Genomic DNA, 20,626 nt, shown 5'->3' on the forward strand with positions numbered 1-20,626 from the left:
CACCTAGGTCAGTTCGTTCGTCAGTGCGATTGAATTATTTATTGAAAAAATATTATTTTTTTATCTTTAAAATATGCAGATATTTATTTTTTTATTTGATATGGAAGCAATAAATAATTCCCAGTGCGACTCCAATTTATCAATGTACATGGAATTTTTTGAGTGAACTCATAAATTATTTCAATGAAAATAGAACACTGAAAGTATGTCGGTGTTAATGTATTCTAAATATGGACTGTATCTATTTCTTCACTAAAAATATAAACACACTACACTTTTAGGACACTAAGAAATGTCCTAAAAATAGTGGGTGTACGCACTTAAAGAAATTGAATCTAGTACCTACCTACTACTAGTATAGGGGGTTTTTTCCGGTACCTATCGTAAGTGTCTAAACCTTACGCATTTGGCCAGTTATTAATCATGTCCATAGCTGAGTACCAAATTGCATGAAAATCAGTTCACCCATTTTTATCTAGGTAACATAATTAGATATAACAGCAACTTTACCATTGAGCAAACATTAATAGGAGATGAAAGTTGTCAAAATTGTATAATTAAAAGAATCCCTAAAGCCCTTGGTCGATTTTCCATACTCGGCTATGCAAGGATTGCCAAAACTTTAAATAACTTCACTCAGGTAAATTACCTAGGTAGGTATGTCTAATTCTTATTAGTAGATTTTTAGTAATAAGTAAGTGATTATCTCATGATATCTTTAAATCAACAAAGATTATCTAAGATAATTTTAATAGCTTTAAGTTAATTATTTTATTATCAACTGGCTGATCTAAAGTTCAGAGACTGGATATCCTAGTCACTTTTAATATTATTATGTAATTTTAACATAAAATAATCACCAATTTTTTTGTATCTAAGAAGATTTAGACTTTTTGGGTTGACAGAAAAATTATGAAAAAATTTGAATGTCATCTAAGTACATAAAAAATAATCAACTAATTTAATACCAATACGTGGCTTAGGTATATCCCACCAAAATATGTTTTTGGAACTTGTTATTTCATAATGATTATGAAACAGAGTTTCAAACTGAAAATACACCTTTCAAAATTTTCGTTAACCATGCCATATCTATTTGACGGAAACTATCTAGCAAGTCCTTACTACACAATGTTAGGTGATCGGTCGATTTGACTCATCTGCAACCTACTTCCATCATTGGCAAACAGCTGACAGCTACCCTTCCCTCATCCCCAAACCCAACAAAATACGATCGATAAGACGCACCTCCCTTGCCAACACACCTAAGTAAGTACGAAGGTAGCTACGAAAGCCCCAACGTTATTTAGTCTCCGCAAAAATTAAAGAACGCCACGCTTACTTAAAATTCACAGAACAGCAAAACCGAAACACAAATAATGCCTCTTACACACGGTCCGGATCAAATAAAAATTGGCTCGCGATTAATCAAAAACAAAACACGAAACACCAAAGATTAACATGGCAAGATTATACAGAAAAACGTACAAAAAAACACATACAAAGTCCACGGATCAAAATCATAAATCATGCTCATTATATCCGAACCGGATTATTTTTTACCGAATAAAATGTTCAAAAAAGCATCAAAAGGCTGTAGGGAGCGCCATTTTGTAAGGGCACCGTCGATTTGGGCGGGAAAATGGGAAGCTACCGACCAATCGGCGCGGTCGTTGCCAATAGGCGTTCTAGTGTCCCACCAATAGCAGGAGAGGACGGTCTGCTCATGCGCTTTTGAGTCGATCCATAGAATTATAGATATAATACGGCAGTGTGGGCTTGGCCGGCGCGGTGACACGACGTGCGTGATAAACGAACATTTTTTTTTTGTAGAAATAAATATGTCGAAGTGCCTAACAATAATTAGTGGAATTTTAATTTAAACTCGAACAACATTTTTGGTGTATTCCGTTTGTGATAGAACTATAGTGTTTAAAAAAAACTTTGCGTGTGTAACATAGTCTTAAAAACCATTAATATTCATATAGTGTGATGTCATTGCAATAAATAAACAACACAATCCAGTTTCAAGCATAACTTAACCCGTCAAACTCAACCGAAAAAAAAAGAAAAAAATTAGTAAAAAATCCGAAAAAAATATACCGGGTGTATTTTTTTTGTAAGGGATTTTTGTTGGAAATTATTAAAGGTGATCAGGGGTGACGATATTAATACGTCAGTGATGGTGATGGCCAGCGGCGGCGGTGGGGGGCTGGTGCAGTCCCCACCAGACATGATGCATCACCACAATATCATGGACACATCATCACACGTCGAAATGATGCCCAGTAAGTAAACACACACCATTTTTGATCAAGTCATCCTGTATACTTGTCGTCGGGACCTGTCAGATTGGTTGCAATATTTTTGTCAATGAAAAATATGGAAATTATCAGAAATGAAAGCGATTACAGATTGTAAATTGGTATTACTTGTGTATGTCACTGATATGCTATAATGATTATACCTACCTAAGTAGGTAGGTATTATATGCGTTGTAATAGGTACACCTCTTAATTTCTTCATATTATGCCTACTTATTTGAAGATTTGACGGCCAGATATGGCATTTAGGATACCTTTGGCTATTCCAAATACAATTAAAGAATCTACTTTTCGGTATTTTTGACCTAAGTATCACATAAGTATGAAACAGAATAAACTACCTTATTGTTGATCAGCCAAACAACCTGCCATCTTAATTCAACGTACCTAGGGACATCTATATTTTATTTTCCTAAAGTGACATTCAATTTTATCAAAAAATAAAATTGTAGGTAAGTATTCAGTATAGCGTGAACTGTTTAACCCTCAAATTCAGGTTGCTAAATAAATTGGTATTTTTTTATTTTATTCTGTCTAGCACAAATCTTATCTAATCGTTTATAATGTTTAACATTTAGCTATTAGGTAAAAGAGTATAGTTTTAGCTAGTTTTAGCAAGTTAAATTATGAAAAATTATCATAACATCTCACATTAATAAACTAGGAATAAAATTAAGACGTGTATCCGTACCGTGCAGAATCTAATTTGCAAATATTTCCATACGATTTTGTTAAATCATTACATACTTAATTCAAATGAGACCAACTTAACAATCCAAATACAGTTAAATAATATTGTCATGGTTCTATATTAAAATGTCTATGTACCTAGCTATACCAAATTTTTACCGCAAATGTAGTGTACAAACCTGCTAAGGTAGAATTCGGTAAGTTTGTCGTCACAATAAAATTAAGTCCCGATTATTTTAAAATCACATAGTAGGTACAATACAACATCACAGTGTATAAAACAAAGTCGCTTTCTCTGTCCTTATATATGGTTAAATTTTAAAAAACTATGCAACGGATTTTGATGCTGTTTTTTTATAGATAGAGCGATTGAAGAAGAAGGTTTAATATAGGTATTTATACAATAACATCCATCAAATAATGGAGAAATACTGTGTTAATTTTAGCATTAAGTACACCCGTGCGGATCCGGGGCTGGTCGTTAGTATGTGTATAAATCTCGTAATCACTATGAAAACTAAACATTTTCACATAACTAAGTACAAGATTTAACTACCTATAGGTAATACAAACATGACACTTTTTTCAGCTTTACAGACAAAAAAGCTCCCAAATTAAGAACGTCATTATAAGTTAAGTAAGCAAAAAGTGTCGCTTACCAGTTTTATAGAATTCCCAGCGTTTTGTTAGTAGTAAGTGATAATGTAATTATTAGATGCCGTGTACGGCCCGGTCCGGTTGTGTACCGGTTTGCTTCCGATCTGGCTGGAGAAAGGTGACGATTACTTATTCATAATTATCAATAGTGTTCTCTGTGTGCCTTTTTTAAAAAAAAGGGAAATTATCAAATGACTCCAGCGATACAGCGTGAGAAACTGTCAGACTCTTAATAATTAAAACCCATCATTTTATAAGATTAGATTATCCCGCAGCCCGTTCAAGAACCTAGGTTAGAAACTTTTTCACGAATTTAGTTATCTACCTAATAAAATTATTGTAAGTATGAGGCGCTTAAAGTTCTTAACAATATAGGTAGTATGGTAGGTACCTAACTACCTCATTTCGTTTTTATTTTTTTATTCATTAATAATTATTTATCTTTTTTAAGATAAAATCAATGTGTTTCTAGATTAATTTAGAATACTTTGATATGTATCTATCACTTTTGAACTTTAAGTTGAAATTATCGCATGACATTGTTATCCATTTTAATCTTGATTTTATCTAAATCATCTTCTAAAGGTATTTATTCCTTTTATTATAAAAGATAGACAGATATACTTTATTATTACACCAATTTTGACATTTTCGATCTTAGAACTAAATTATAATACCTAGATGATAATGGGCGGTCTTATGGCTAAGAGCGATCTCTTCCAGGCTATCTTAAAAATACCTAATACCTATGTTACTTATTTAAGCTTTTAGGCTAAAAAAATAAGACCCTACTAAATAATTTATAGGCCAAAACCGTTAATGTACCAACAAGTCAATATTTTGCAAATTGCTTCAAGGTTCCGAATTGCGTTATTAATACTTGCTGTGCCCACTGTCCACTTGCATTCAAGTCAAGGCTTATAACTTACAATTTTATTGAGACATAGGCATAAGTTATGTAAACTTACAATCAAAGTAATAATTGAAATTGTCATAAATTATAAGTATTTATGAGTGGTATAATTTAATTTTGTTGTGTCTATATTTGATAAATAACTTACCTATAGTTTTTTTTTCATTATTTTTTTCTTTTTGAATAAAGATTGATTTTGTGTTTTTGGAAACGATACCTACTTTTAGTAAGATGCGATAGTGGTGCTCGACTTAGATGAAAAATATTCAACTCACATAGTTTATTCGATATATTATCTGAAATACTTAAAAAGACGTTTTGTAAGACAGTTATGTAAATACTTAGGTACCAAGCTAAAGAACGCACCGACTAAGTATATTTTATCAAAAAAATAAACGGCGCTTAGGTACCTACACCAAAAAACTCGCTATTTTCAAATTCGCTAGTCACACACAAAAAAAGAATCAGCATTAAACAAACATTGCTTAAAATTAAACTTTGCTTAGAATACCGAAAATTTTTGTGCACACAGTTAATCAAATAATGGGGAATCCATCCAATCTTGCACTAAAGGGGGAAGATTTATCAATCGGGGTCTTTTCTACCCGGGTATTATTTTTGACTGTGTAAGCGTAACTGCCCATTAGAGGGTTACGGAAAATTTATGCGATAGACGGAATTATTTAGTGAGTCTGGCAAACTTTTGGTGGATTTTAGATTGTAACTTACCTACGCATTGTTTTTATACTACGGGATTCTATAATCGATGTATCTTTTGTATTATGATTGGAGATTGAATGTTGACATTAAATCCATATAAATTATGTCATAATAATTATGGCATGAATTGTGTAAAAGGTGAAGGAAAACATTTTGAAGAAACCTGGCTATAAAGTCTGAAATCAGCAACCCGCATTGAGCAAGCGTGGTGATTTATTATGCTCAATCCTTCTCCGTGAGAGAGGAGGCCTGTGCCCAGCAGTGGCACGATAAAAGCTGTAACAGTACAACAGTACAGTACAAATTATATCAAATTTCAATCTATAGTCGCAAGACAACAGATAGATCGATTGTAGAAATTCACTGATGCTTAGTAAGTAGGACTGCGTAGGTAATTATAGGCTAAACCTTATTTTTTTTTCTGGTCGTAAAAGAGCAATTCAAAAGGTTACCTACTTAAGTATTATCTATTACAAAAATAACATGTGGAACGTATATTAGAAATTAAATGACAGAAAATTAATAACAAATTCCGAAGTCTAATTTTGTGGCAAAGAAAACATTTGAAGTCGCAATAAAAACATCATCTGCCTAGCATTTTCGCAATAATAAAACGTAGTTATAAAAATATTTGGAATTCCAAAGCAGCCGTTATTCGTATTCCAATTAATTCTTGTAAATAATTCCCGTGTTTTTGTAAACTTTGAAATGTCAAATTGAGTTTTAAAAAATGACACGAAATGATTTCAATTAGTTTTATTGAAGTTTAAAATTGTTTTTTTTTTTTAAGATATTTTTGTAAAATTGAAAGTTTAAATTTTATTTATGGCTTTCATTTTTATTTTGAACGTGTTCGTAATAGGTTTCGATAAACTCTTTTGTACTTAGTTTTATTATAATTCAGTTTTGAAGTGGGTTATTTTTAAGGTGATAGAAAAATAAAAATGGTTTTCAATTTATTTTGCAGGTTTAAATATTACAAAATAAGTAGGTCTTATACTTAACTACTTACTATAATTTAGTAGGGTTTTAAGAGTTATTAAAATAATTATCATTAATTTGCATTCTTAAATAGGTATTTCAAAATTATTAAATAGATCTACTTACTAACTACATAGAACATTGTTCATAGAGAACTAAAAATAGCATTTTGTATAGCCTACCTAGCTAAGTTTGCCTAAGTCTAGGTAAAATTAGCAAGCCTGCGCTTGGATGTACTCATTTACTTAACAGAGTTGTACGAAGGCTGAAGTTATAAAACCTAGCTATGTGCTAAACAGTAAACAAATTAAAGAAAGTATTAGATATATTGAAACGTTTGTTTCTAACAAGACTGTTAGAATACAAAAGACTACAGTCTGTCTACATTTTTATATTCTAACTCTCCTACTACAGGTCTACTGGAAGAGATTTCATTAGAAATAAGCAGTAGGTACCTTTGTATTGTACTATTTTATGTTATACTTCTACTATGTAAATAAAGGCTAAATAAATAAAATAATACGGTAGGTACTAAAATAATGGTTACTGAAAAATTTCAATACTAACAATGCGTCCTGTAATATTTTTGTTTTGTGCCTACTTAGGTGAGGCTTAAGTAGGTAAGTATAGGCCCATATTTTTTTGATACCTACTTGCATTCATTAGGTAATTTTTCCCGTATTGTAGGCAAATCATAAATTAGCAGTTTTCTTCGCCTCATAAATTGCTAGTAGAGACAACAGTTTACTTTTATTACCTGTCTAAGTATACGGGCTGATTAATTTCCGGCGTTTATCTGATAAATTTCTCATAAATTAAATGCAACAAAACTAAGAGAAATTAGTCAGATCTTTGTTATAAGTTTTGAACCATACTTTGTGTGCAAGTAGCAATAACTGAGTGAGTCTAGAAAGTAGTTAACTGTTGTTAAGTAGTTAAATGTTTGCTTTACAAGCTGTAGTTTCTCCTAGCTTTTCACTTTTTAATTTTAAGTGAGAATCTTAATTTTGTTAGACGAAGCCTAAATAGGTACCTACGAGAATATTAGGCCTAGCCTACACTTTTTGTGCTGTAATAATATAATATAATTTTTATTGTGCTCTTTAAAATATGGATACTTTTGCCTTTTCGAACCGTGATTAATAGTCTAAGGGTTTCTTTTGGGCAGTACTTATTCAATAAACTTGCAATGGGGCCCTGAATAAAGGTACCTAAATATTAACTAAAATAATTATCGAACCTATTTTATTTTGGCTCACCATCGACCATCGCACAGAATTTTTTTATCAATCATTCATAGTTCTTAATTTCATCACGTCCTTATTTCCATCTACAAAACTATAATATTTATAACTTAAAATCACCAAAATCCAGTGGCACAAAATTCCCCATCAAATAGAACCTTTTTACAACCACCTCTAGCCATAGAGCCTAAAAGCCATAGCTATTGTAGACCACCGTAGAGTTTTATGGTGGCGCGAAGTCAGTAGTCTCGCACCTATGGCGTGTAAACGCAGACCCGTTTTCCAATGGTGTCGATTTTGGAAAAAAAAATTGTTGTCGACACGGGTGTTGATTGTACCTAGGTACCTATATTTGTTTTTTAACCGACATCTCTAAAAGGAGGTTGTCAATTCGAAAGTTTAAATAACTAGGTATATTTTTTTTGGAATTTTGAACGGTTAAGTAATTAGAATTTTGAAAATTGACATGTATGTTGTGTGTCAGCTTCTTGGCAAAAGTACTTGTATGTAGGTAATTGCAACGCAGTATTTCCTATAAATTGATATAAAATACTAGGTATTCTTTTTGTTTATTTAGGTTGAAATAAAACTGTATCCGGTATAAACTAGTCACCTCTGAAACCTATTTTAGAAGATATCCTAAATTAAAATCTAAAATGTAAATTTAGTCTTAAAACTGTAAATTTTATCTTTTTAAACATATTTCGCGGACATTTTATATTGTTTATTATAAGTATTTGACTAACAAAACAACTTTTAATGTTGATTTTTGAATAATTTAAAGTTTAAAACAAACAAACCGGTAATCCAACTTTGTTCTTTATGTTAATACTATATTTATTACAAGCTATATAAAATTAATATATGTGCAACAACATTTACGGCTAAAATCAAATAAATATAGACAATCCTGGCTAGATATTTTATTTACTTTAGATAAAATTATGACTTGAAACCTAATTTATTTAACATAAACTTCTAAGCTTCAATAATAATTTGTATTCTAATGTTACTTCGTACTTAAAACAAACAAGTAAATAATATTAATTTACGATGTACATAATTTAGCTGTAAATAATGTATATTCTGATGTTGTCGGTAAATTAATAAAGAACCAACATTTTGCGCTCTGTGCATTTTAGATAAAATTATAATAGGTAAGTCATCATTCATTCATAGATGTGTGTCAAAGTAAATTTTATGTCAAGAATATTATAACAATGGCATGTCTTGTACGAGGGAAATCTCCTTTCTTAAAAAAAAACCATCATTGTCTCTATACCTATACTAAATGATATTGGTAATATACAGGAATTTGACAATGAATACCAAAAAAATACTATTCTTGGAACGTAAAATAATTATCTTCCGATATCTTAAAGACAAATTATATTCTTCTACACTCCTTAACCTCGACATTAAGAGCTGTCCGTTTAACTTCCGACACTATTCTATCTAACACCAATAAATAAAATAACAAAAAAAACTACAATAACCTCGAATATTAATATTTATTTCGGTGTCAAAAAAATCGAATTTGAATTTTATGACACCTGAGTAAAACGTGTCGAAACAATGGACAATCGCTCGCACGTGTCGACTCCTATGATCATCGCATTACACTTTTATATGCGAGCGTACGGTGTTAATATGGGACTTATGGCTTTTGGCTTTAGTAGAGGGCTGCCGAAAGGAAGTGTCTTTGGGCCACTGTCTTTTTTTGTAGGATTCTTTAGATTGGGAGCTGGTTTTGCGCCTATAACTTTTACCTACAAAGTTCAAGAAAGTCTCCTACAAAGTTTAACTTATGACTTAGTTACACCGGGCCTATACATTTATTATTTGGTAGCTGAATATAGCATATTACTTGTGAGATGACGGCAGATAAAAGAGTATGGAACGAGAAGACATGGTGCGCCGACCACAAATAAAATTGGGATGAGGGCAGGAGGATCATGATGATGAATTATTATTAAATGTGATAAGCCATCTCTCTACTACCCAGTACATATAGGGACAGCCTACAAGAATAATATTACCTAGACATGAGTGCATTCCTATTCCTTCACTCTCATAGCCCGATGGGACGGCAATCCGACACGACCGGAGAGAGATCAGGCGCAGGACCGACATTAACGTGCTCTCCGATGCACGAAGGCGTCTATCACACATACATAAACTAACTACATAGATGTAATGAGGAGCCACCGCCGCAAACACCACGTTTTTGTAACGCTCCGCACTTAAAAAATCGTAAAAGTGGTAAATTTCGCGAGTACAGTCAAGTGTTGTACACCAAAAGACGCGGTTTTGTGCAACGCATGTGATGGAGTAAAGTGCTTTAGCCGGAAAAGTCAAACAAAAATTTTCTTAGTGAAAAACTTAAAAACACGTGCTATTGGAGACAGTTTTTGTGAGTTATTTGCAAAACTAGATCGATGACCCCCCGATATTACTTGTCAATATTATTGGGCACAACAAGGCGCGTGCAACGATTCCTCACCGCTGAAAATTGGATCATCCACTGCGAAGATATTAAGAAAATACTACAAAATTTTTCCTCACCACGTGGCACGTGGTCATAGAAGCAGAAGTGGTAGGACGCTGGCGTTCATAGGACATCTTAAGAGTCACCATTGAAGACTCCTGACGTTTTCAGAAAAATTTTACATAGCCTGAAAACGAAGATATTCGCTAACAAAGTTGACAACTTCAGGAGCCGATACAACAAAAACTTCAGGCAGAACCCCAATTTTTTACACCGGTTCCAGCTGCGCGCTACTTCGCTGAAGACTCAGGTTTTAAACTTAGATTTTTAAGACCCAAAATAGCTTAGTTTTACTACTTTTTCTGAAAATTTCACATTTTTTAAATCTTTATTCTGAAATTTTTCAAAAATATTCAGTATTTTTATCTCATTAGAAAGCCATCAAAATAACACATTTTTTACAGTTTTTTCCAGATTTTTATGTTCAACGGTTCCTGAAATATTTATTTTTTATTGATTTTTCCTAATTAATAGGAAATAAATAGTTTTAAAATTATTTTGACGACAGGACTGTTTCTGGGACAACTATTCGACATAGTTTGAGCCCGAACTCGCGCCCAATAACTTCAAAAACAACGGAATTAGCCTTGAATTATTCTATTAGCAGCTTTGACTTTACACACTGATATTGACCCCCCTATACAGAGTCAATTCAGGACATAATTTAAAGACACGGACAACATTCCCCGTTCTGATCCCACCATTCAGACATAACATTCACAGTTACGTCACAGCATGTATCGTACGCCAACGACATCTGGCGCTAGCCAAAATCCCGCCACCCCCCCTCCCTCTGCTTCAACCGCAACAGTGCAAGACGCTGCAAAGACTTTTATAAGAAGACCAAACACAAAGAGGAGATCACTCGACAATATGGACCTCTACAAAAAGCAGCAACACAACTACGCTGCCCTACCGAGTGAACAGCTCCTCCAGGAAATTATGAAGACTTTCGAGGATATACCCTCGAAAGTACATGACTACCCTCACATGAGGAAAGACATTAAGAATTTCCTGGAGGTACAATCAGACAAGGGTATCCGAGCTATCTTCGAGCTCAGCAGACGTATACAAAGTCTTGAAGCAGCGGCCCCTAAAACACGGACGCCTAACAAAACGCTGTCGTCCAACGGGGAAGTAAATATCTTAAATAGGTTGGGAGAGGTGGAGGCCAAATTGACCACTCGGCTAACCGAAATAGAGACCAGCCTAAAACACGGGTTCGTAGAGCTAAACGACGGCAACAACGACCGAGGTTCTGACATGATTGACAAGATCATCGATCGGATCGACGAGACTGCAATTCCCAATGGAAAATTGACCGAGGAAGTCAAAGTCATTGGGCAGAAACAGTCTCTTCTACAGGATCTGATCGGCAATATTGCCAGTGATGTCGTGGTCACCAGGGAAAAATTAGAAAAGGTCACAACAGCAAGTGGGAGCGATGACCAGCCTACCATGAGGACGTACGCAAATGTCGCGGCCAAACCAGGGCGCCGACCGGCTCTTCACTCGTTGGCAGTAACCCTCGAAGGCAGTCTGGAGACTGCCGACCAGGTGCTCGCCAGAGTGAAAAAGGCGGTCGACGCCAAGGGTACTGGCCTCAAAATAAATAAAGTGCGTAAGGCTAAAAACAGCACTGTCATACTGGGCTGTGATACGGAAGAAGAACAAAACAGGATAAAAGAAAGGATAGAAAGCCGGGGAGAGGGACTAATCGTAGCGCCCATGAAGAATAAGGACCCACTCGTCGTCCTAAAAGATGTCTTTTTGGACAGTGAAGACGACGAGATGGTTAAAGCACTTTACGCGCAGAACACCGAAATCTTCATGGGCCTACCAGAAGAAGAATCTCAAATCAACATTAAGTATAAGAAAAGGACCAGAAATCCCAAAACCACGCATGTTGTGATCCAGGTCAGGCCCAAGGTATGGCAGAGAATGACGGAAGCTGGAGCCCTCTACCTAGACCTCCAGCGGGTCAGAGTGGAGGACCAGTCTCCGCTCATCCAGTGCACAAAGTGCCTAACCTTCGGTCACGGCCGAAAATTCTGCACTGAGAGTGTGGACAGATGTAGCCACTGTGGAGGCCCGCACCTGCGCGAGAAATGCGCAGATTTTGCCGCCGGAATTGAACCGCAGTGCTGCAATTGCACACACTCTAAATTGCAGAAGGCGGATCACAACGCATTTAGTGCAGAATGCCCCATCCGGAAGAAATGGGACTACCTGGCTCGAACGAACACAGCGTACCTTTGACTCCCCCACACAGCGGAACACTATACACAACAAACAACACACAAAACACAGATATAAAGGTATATAATGAATATATATTGATATATCTATAACACACACATCAACACTGAACACGCACAGAAACAACAAGCTAAGCTTAAGAAACATATACGCAACAAGAACTGGCAATAACTATATATAACATAGTATATATATATCTTATTGACAAAAGACACGGAAAACGATACAAAATGCAAAGAAATACTAATGAGTCAAAGAGAAATGAATAAAGTTACCGACCAATGCAACAAAAGCAAAAGTAAAATTTATAATAGCTAACAGAAATAGAATTCATACCTAAATATTACTTAAGAAATCTCTAAGTAATTACTTCAAATAAATATTAAGAAAACACAGCTAAATCGTTGTTAAGTTTGTTAATCGCCTTTAAGTAAATTTAGACCTAACACCGTAAGAACATAACAAGCTCTGCTAGGATAGTTAAACTTAGATATTATATGAAGATAGAATTGTCACGTAGAATAAGAAACGAAAATGTAGACCTAAGAAATAAGTATAAGCATAAAGAAACACTAGCACTGTCTAAAGTAAAAATTGTTAATAGAAAAATGAATGTAATAGTCAACCCTAGCAGTTAATTTGTAAAGCAAAAAATTATTTATAAGAGAAATTAAACTGTAACTGTTCTGTAACAATAAATTTGGAAGTAAAACATAGACTAACGTAGAATAAGGAATGTAAAGCACATTAAAATGTAAACGAAAAACATATGTAAACGATGAAACTGTAACAATAAAACCACAATTGTGTCAATAAATACTACCCCGAAAAATAAAACAATACATAGGAAGAGTAGCGGGAGTCCCACCCGGCTAAGAAAGAAAGATGATGAATGAAAGAAAGATACAGTATGAGGCATGTAAGTGCGAGAGGCATACAAGTGAGAACTGGAATGAATGAGAAACATAGATAAATAAGGTCCCGTTGAGCCCATGAACGGGGAAAAGCACAAAAACTAACTACATAGGTTAACACAAGCTAGTTAATCTATTGATCCGTACCATATCACGACTATTATCAGTCCAAATTCACCTGCATCCGTTCTGATTAGAATGAACTCAATAATTGAGGAAAAAACCTAGTTAAAGCAGAATTATTATTTTCCTAAAATGTCTAATGATCTTACCAAAAACACAGTTTAAATATATTCTCTTGTAAACAGTTGTGAAGCTACGTACTAACGTTCGTAACAATGTCACTCACACACGCATGTGCTCGATGCACGACACTCAGTACTGACAGCACCGATAGCACCAGTAAAAGCTCGTCGATGCACATGCGTGTGTGAGTGACATTTTTACGAACGTTAGTAGGTATAGATAGTTCAACTCAGATTTGCGCGCGGCCCTATGTGTGCGTCGGCTTGTAAATATACAACTTTCATTCGTGTGACAGTGACGTCGTCCGAGCATGACGTGTTCTTATCGCTTTTTGTTACGGGTACAGTCGTTTACGAAAATGTCTAGTTCTTCACGGAGAAAATGTTTTAAGGAGTCAGGTAGCGTTTAAAAAAAATGAAACAACATTCAAAGCTTTTTATTATTACATTTTACAGTTTATCATTATTTTCTCATACGGCTTTTCAAATTGACATTGACAGTATCTAAGAAATAAATGAAGTGAAATATCTAAGATGAATTAAATACTCCTTACATATTTTCTAGCTCGGGGTACGCGGACAATAAATAAATGTGTGGACTAAGAATGTAAAAAGACCTATAATTTAGTATAATAATGGAAACAAAATGTGTGGGGAATTTAAAAAAATTATATTGCTTCGCATAATGTCGACCAAAATAAGACGGAAATAATGAAACTCATAAATGAACGTTTTAGTCAAATTGATGAAGGGATGTTGGGTAATACTTGTCGACATGTACTTACAAAAGAAAAAAGAAGAATACTATAGACATTTTGACATGGAGTCATAATTTATAATTAACATTGGTGAAAGTAGCGAATCCGAAAATTCATCATTTGATTTTTCAAGTAGCGATACAGAATCATTATAAATAAATAAACTAAATTACGTAATAACTGTACTTTAAACAGCCGTATACAACCCCTAAATAACTGTATTTGTACCCGACTGTACCTCTTGTCACGCACACAAAGTCACTGTATATGTACAAGGGTTACCCACACATAGGGCCGCGCGCACAACTGAGTTGAACTTACTATACTTTCATAACTGTACATCTTTATTCTGTGCCAACTGTTACAGCCTTTTTATCATCCCACTGCTGGACTGCGGCCTCCTCTCACACGCAGAAGGATTGAGAGTTAATCACCACGCTTGCTCAATGCGGGTTGCTGATTTCAGACTAGGTATATAGTCCAAGTTTCCTCAAGATGTTTTCCTTCACCTTTTTATCAGCCATTGGTGTCCAAGATATACTTAGAAAGTACATACAAGCTTAGAAAAGTTGCATTGGTGCTTGCCTGAACTGGAATCGAACACACCCTCACACTCGAGAAGTTGGTTCTTTACCCACTGTGCCAAAAGTTAGATAATTCTTATCATAGAAAACACCTCATTTTGAACAAAAGCTACCGCACCGTGAAGCTAACTAAAGGGTGTTCCACAACATATGTTAGTTAAACTAACGTTATCTTAAACAAATACCCAGTAGTTAAAGTTTAACTGATGCAAATAACCCTTATCTTCAGTAATATAGTTAACATGTGTAGGACGTGTTTGTTTGTCTGTTTGGTTATTAGACAAGCATATGCTAATGATGTTATAGATGGATTTAATAGAAAAGTTCATAAAGGAATAGGTATAATTACAGATTCTATTAGGTAATAACTTCATTCTGACTGAGGTTGGTGCTGTAGTAAAGAAGATTGACAGCTGAAACCATGCTAATTATACCTATACAATACTTATTTCTGTCAAAATAAAAAAAGAGGTGGTTTTAGTAAGATTTCGCAAGGCCAGTTCAATGTCTGAAATACGCCTAAATAACGGTTATAAGATTGCGACAATCGGATCTACTAACACCATTACCGTTAAGACGATCATTCACAATAATTCCAGCTAAAACATATTCAAATTCAAACTACATCTTCCTTTCATCATCATACTTATTACAGACCTCACTTACAAAAACATCTAACCTACAATAAACCTCCATCAAGAAAACACAAGTCTTCAGAAAACGCAAATACATAACCATACAAGTTTCTCTCAGAAAGATAAAATTTGCAATCTATCAGATAAAACTAAAGGCTCAAGGATTCAAGTAAATACATATGTAAAGTGTCATTGCCTATGTAGTACTAATATATGCAGTTTACCTACCCCTGGATTGATAATACTGAATATAAACGAAGATAAGATAGGCTTAAAGTTCCAGCCATTTAGTCTCGTATTAACATTTTTACGCTTCATAAATATCGTTTGGTTTATCATCAAGAATTGCTGAGCTGTTTTGCATGTGGTTGTAGCTATGCCTGTGACCTTATGTATGTTGTGTTTAATGTACGTGGATAGTTATTTCCATAACATCTGCTAGGGTTTTTCTGTCATCTTTAAGCACTACTTCTTCAGGAAGGGTTGGTTCAAGCTTATTGGTTCATATTATTTCTAGTTTTATTTTTTTCTGCATATGTATTAGGTTTGTCTTGGTATAGAATATAGAATATGAATATCTTGATATCGCTTGTCACAGTCGCTTCTCTTCTATACCTGTGTATATTCTGTGTAACTACAAAATCATTTGTTTTCTGAATTCCTTGGACTTGACCCAGCAAGTATGTTTGCTTGCCTGTCAACACCAACTCCCATTCTTCGCAGAATCTATTCATATCTTCTTTATCCCCTTCCTGTGAATCCGTCAGTCATCTATATTTGTTTATTATTCATCTAACCCAAACAGGAGCTGGACATTAATCAACATTAATTGTTTATAAATACCCAACCCTGTAACGCCGGCGTCAAACAATTTTAATCACCGCACGGTTTCCGGTGATTTCTGATCAAAAGATACCGCTTAGCGCCTCTAAATGACCACATTGAAATGACCACATTTCGGAAGTCCAAAAATGTTGAGATAATGATCAAAAGTACCCGATTGTCGGGTAAAGTAATGTATTGGCTTCAAATGGTCTTAAATTTCATTTCTTTTTTTTTTGTTTGGTCTCATTTGAATTTAGAATTTGGTTTGATTTCGGAACGAGTATCGTTTGGTGTCGATCCATTCGACTCTTGAGTACGTTATACGTTAATGTCCCAATGACCTTTCGTAGACCACCCTTTTAACCTAGTAGACCGTTACTAAGTTTAGAAAAAACTCTGTTAAGTTAACTGCTAATGTACTAGTGCGTTGCTTACATACTTGTTCAATTAACATTTCGTCTCTTTCAAGCCACCAAGTGACTAAACTATGAGCGTTAGGCACATCCTAGATAGTCACACATACTCTCTTATAATTTACTAGGTACAGCAAAAAATATTCTATGCAAATCATTATTCACATTTATTATGTTCACACAACCCAGGACAATTGAAACTTATACATCATTAGGCCTCATCATATCATCCTGAAATGGTACTTTCTTTCTTTCTATAATGTGCCTTCAAGACTTGCATTGCTACGATGAATGTCAATGTCAATTTCTTGTGTTTCTTCTACTTTTTATTTTTGATTGCATATTTCTTCCCATGTTGGAAAAACGTGTAAAATGCATGTGTTTCCTTCTGTAAGATCACAATGATGGTTTCCCGTGAACTTGAGCCTAACTTGGCGTATGAAATGTTTCTTGTGTTTTTGTGTATGAGTCCTGCCAATTAATATCAATCTAATTAAGGTAACAATAAGTAATGTTATTGCTTAGGGAGTTGTTCCGTGATTTCAGAGTTACTTTCAGATATAGGTACATGAATTATATACCTATAAAAGGTACTTTATCTGTAGCTAACATAGCTATAGATAATATTTATATTTCAAAGTAGGTAATTAATAGGAACGTTGTCAGTGCTTTTGGATTCCGAAACATTACATTACCAAATATGTTTCCGAGTGCAATATTATGATAAAGACACAGCACGGAATCTTAGAGCCGCCGTACACGGACTGCTTCAAGCAGTTGAGACCGACTGCTTAAAGCCGCGACCGCGCAGTGAACTATAGTCATTCATTCGCTGCCGTACACACGACTGCTCGAGCAGTCGCGACCGCTTCAAGCCGTCAACTGCATGATGAAATTCCATCGTGCCGTCGACCGCTCGCGAGCGGTTGCGAGGCATACACCGACTGCTCGAGCCGTTGACTGCGCTAGAGCAGTCGACAGCTCTCCGACTTCCCTCTCCCCCCCGCCCTTTGCGGCCTCGCGGCGTCTGTTTTCTCATTTGACTGCTCGAGCAGTTGGGTCGTAGCTCGAGCAGTCAACAACCGACAGCTCAAGCAGTCGACGCCGACCGCTCGAGCGGTCCGTGTATTTCACTCAGCCGCTAACTGCTCGAGCAGTCCGTGTACGGCGGCCCTTAGAGCCGCCGTACACGGACTGCTTCAAGCAGTTGAGACCGACTGCTTAAAGCCGCGACCGCGCAGTGAACTATAGTCATTCATTCGCTGCCGTACACACGACTGCTCGAGCAGTCGCGACCGCTTCAAGCCGTCAACTGCATGATGAAATTCCATCGTGCCGTCGACCGCTCGCGAGCGGTTGCGAGGCATACACCGACTGCTCGAGCCGTTGACTGCGCTAGAGCAGTCGACAGCTCTCCGACTTCCCTCTCCCCCCCGCCCTTTGCGGCCTCGCGGCGTCTGTTTTCTCATTTGACTGCTCGAGCAGTTGGGTCGTAGCTCGAGCAGTCAACAACCGACAGCTCAAGCAGTCGACGCCGACCGCTCGAGCGGTCCGTGTATTTCACTCAGCCGCTAACTGCTCGAGCAGTCCGTGTACGGCGGCCCTTAATACCACTTTACGAAATCCGGGAATCAACTTTAGACTAAGTTATACAGCATCAACGCTTTAAAATAATCAATACTTATAACTGAAAATGTAAAGAGGCGCTACTTTTGACCCTGGCTAAGAGTTCGGAAGTCACAGATGCACAGATAACTTGAGATGAAACACACCGCGGGAACTATTGAACTACTCACAGAGAGGCGGCGCGTTTCATCTCACACGATCTTATCTCAAGTTCAAGTGTTGGGTTTGGTGCGTTTTTGTCTGTTTGAAGTTGGATGAAGGAATGGTTTGAAGATATTGAAATGTAAGTTATTGTAGGAGCTGGCTAAGTAACAGCCGCACGGATCAATCAAAAGGTTAAGCAACGCTTGGCGCGGTTGGTTCGTGGATGGGATCTTGTCAGGATGAGTTCCTACGTTTTTCGGAAGGCAACTTAAATTGTGGGTCCTGCCTAGTTGTCATCTAAGCAAAACAGGTCTTTGGCAAAACTGAAATTGCGTTAATTTTGGCATTTTGTAAATTATACGCTCAGACAAACTTGGAGTATGTTTTATTTTTCAAAAAGACTTGGTAAAACTTAGAAACATAACGTTTAATAATTTTCAATTTTTTGTGGAGCATAATCTGTTTGCTTTACATGTCCACATTTAACACTCAGTTTTAATCCTCATTACAAAGCCGTCTCAAACCCGTTCTTCATCAGCTTAAACCTCAAAATAATAACCTCCGAGCTAACCCTTCTACAGAAAATAATTACAACGAACCGTCTCGATACGAGTCAAAAAAGGCCTCGTTTCTTATCGAATGTCCCCATAAAAGTGACTCTGGTACCAAAAAAGAAACAAAAAAGGTTTCATTTGGTACATTTCGAACCTCCTTATCTAAGCCTGGCGCCGGTGGCAAGAAATTTGGACTTTTTTTCAAAGACTTTTTCGTAATTGACGGAATTTACGTAGGAGATAAGCGAGTGGACCGGGTTGTATGTAGGAATGTGTGGTCAGCCTATATTGTGTATAGAAAAGTTTATTGGTATTGTTTGTCTGGATTAAATGCAGATTTTGCGTAATTGTGCTATACTTGTGTGGGTATTGCTTTTGTAATTTATAAGGTTGTTCTATGAAGAACAAACTAAAAATAGATAGGAGGATTTACTGATGACAATGACAAAATTGGGATTGAATTAATCAATGTATAAAAATACATAAAAGTTTATACTGAGTACCTACCTAACACCGAAACATTAAATAAAATGCGTGTAAGTATCATCTGGATAAATTCGAATACTTTTCTAACCATATTAACAGAAGTTTTAAATAAACCAGGACAATTTAAGGATGGTACCGGTCAATTAAATCCATATTTAGAAGTCGATGAATCAATTGAAGCCATAAAACCGTTACATGTCAATTTCCTAGTAATTGTTACAAGGAAAACGATAAACTAACTGGAGCAGGAAAAATAAAACGCATAAATGTAGCGATGTGCGACACGCTACACGCTGAATATCACTTTTTAGTTAATTAGGGAAAAGATGACATAGAAATCAGACTGGTACATTTCATATAATTTTTAAACAGATTGGTACAAGAAAAGTAAGACTTGATAAATAATAATAATTCATCGGATAAATTGTGCCAATGACAATGAATTCAAAAATTATGAATAAGAGAAATATTTAAATAATAATTGATAATAATTTAAACACACGCAATGACGCAACTAAAACTTATTTTAGAAATGTCATAAAGCCTATTTATTAATTTACGTTCATGTTAAATACGAGTTTTTTAATGTGAAAGTTACAAAAAAAAAGACATACCTAGGTATAAGCACAATTAAAGTAAAAGTGAGCAGCCAAAATTAAAACGTCAGTCAAACACACTGCCTCTTTTTAGTTTATAAATTAAACTGCAAATTACACCACTTTTGACCATAAAACAATAAATAACTCACTCAGGTAGACAATGATAAAAACATTTTGACCACAACCGACGCAAAAATTTCAAAATATTTTCGAAAACCGATCACCAATCTACGTGTCAATCTCAATTTGACAAACCCGTCCGTTTGACAGCTGTCATATTAAGTTGACAATTGTGTTCCCGCTTTTTTTGGGTTAAGGTTCCGTATAATTAGTGAAATGAAAACGTTTATTTTTTGTATTCTCACTGTGACAGACAAGTTTTTTTTTGCATAAATTAGAAATATTTTAAGAAAAAAAATATTGAAAAAAAAACCCGTATTTTGATTGAAATCAATTGGTAGATGAAAAATGATCGCCTTAAATATTTTTTTGGTAGTGATGTTAATT

At 35.4% G+C, this 20,626-nt stretch overlaps 1 protein-coding gene across 4 annotated transcripts in view; it reads left to right on the plus strand.

Moving 5' to 3' along the window:
- Positions 1-1,742: 1,742 nt before the first annotated feature.
- Positions 1,743-20,626, plus strand: part of LOC110371185 (insulin gene enhancer protein ISL-1) — a 50,803-nt gene continuing 31,919 nt past the window's right edge. For 3 of the 4 annotated variants that reach the window (XM_021327304.3, XM_021327306.3, XM_021327305.3), the window contains exon 1: positions 1,743-2,288. In XM_021327304.3, coding sequence (XP_021182979.1) covers positions 2,183-2,288 — 106 coding nt within the window. In that variant the 5' untranslated portion in view covers positions 1,743-2,182. The remainder of the gene's footprint in view (positions 2,289-20,626) is intronic. The other variant, XM_021327307.3, reaches the window with a different exon arrangement.

The sequence above is a fragment of the Helicoverpa armigera genome, chromosome 24 (genome assembly GCF_030705265.1).
Source record: "Helicoverpa armigera isolate CAAS_96S chromosome 24, ASM3070526v1, whole genome shotgun sequence".
Lineage (NCBI taxonomy): Eukaryota > Metazoa > Arthropoda > Insecta > Lepidoptera > Noctuidae > Helicoverpa > Helicoverpa armigera.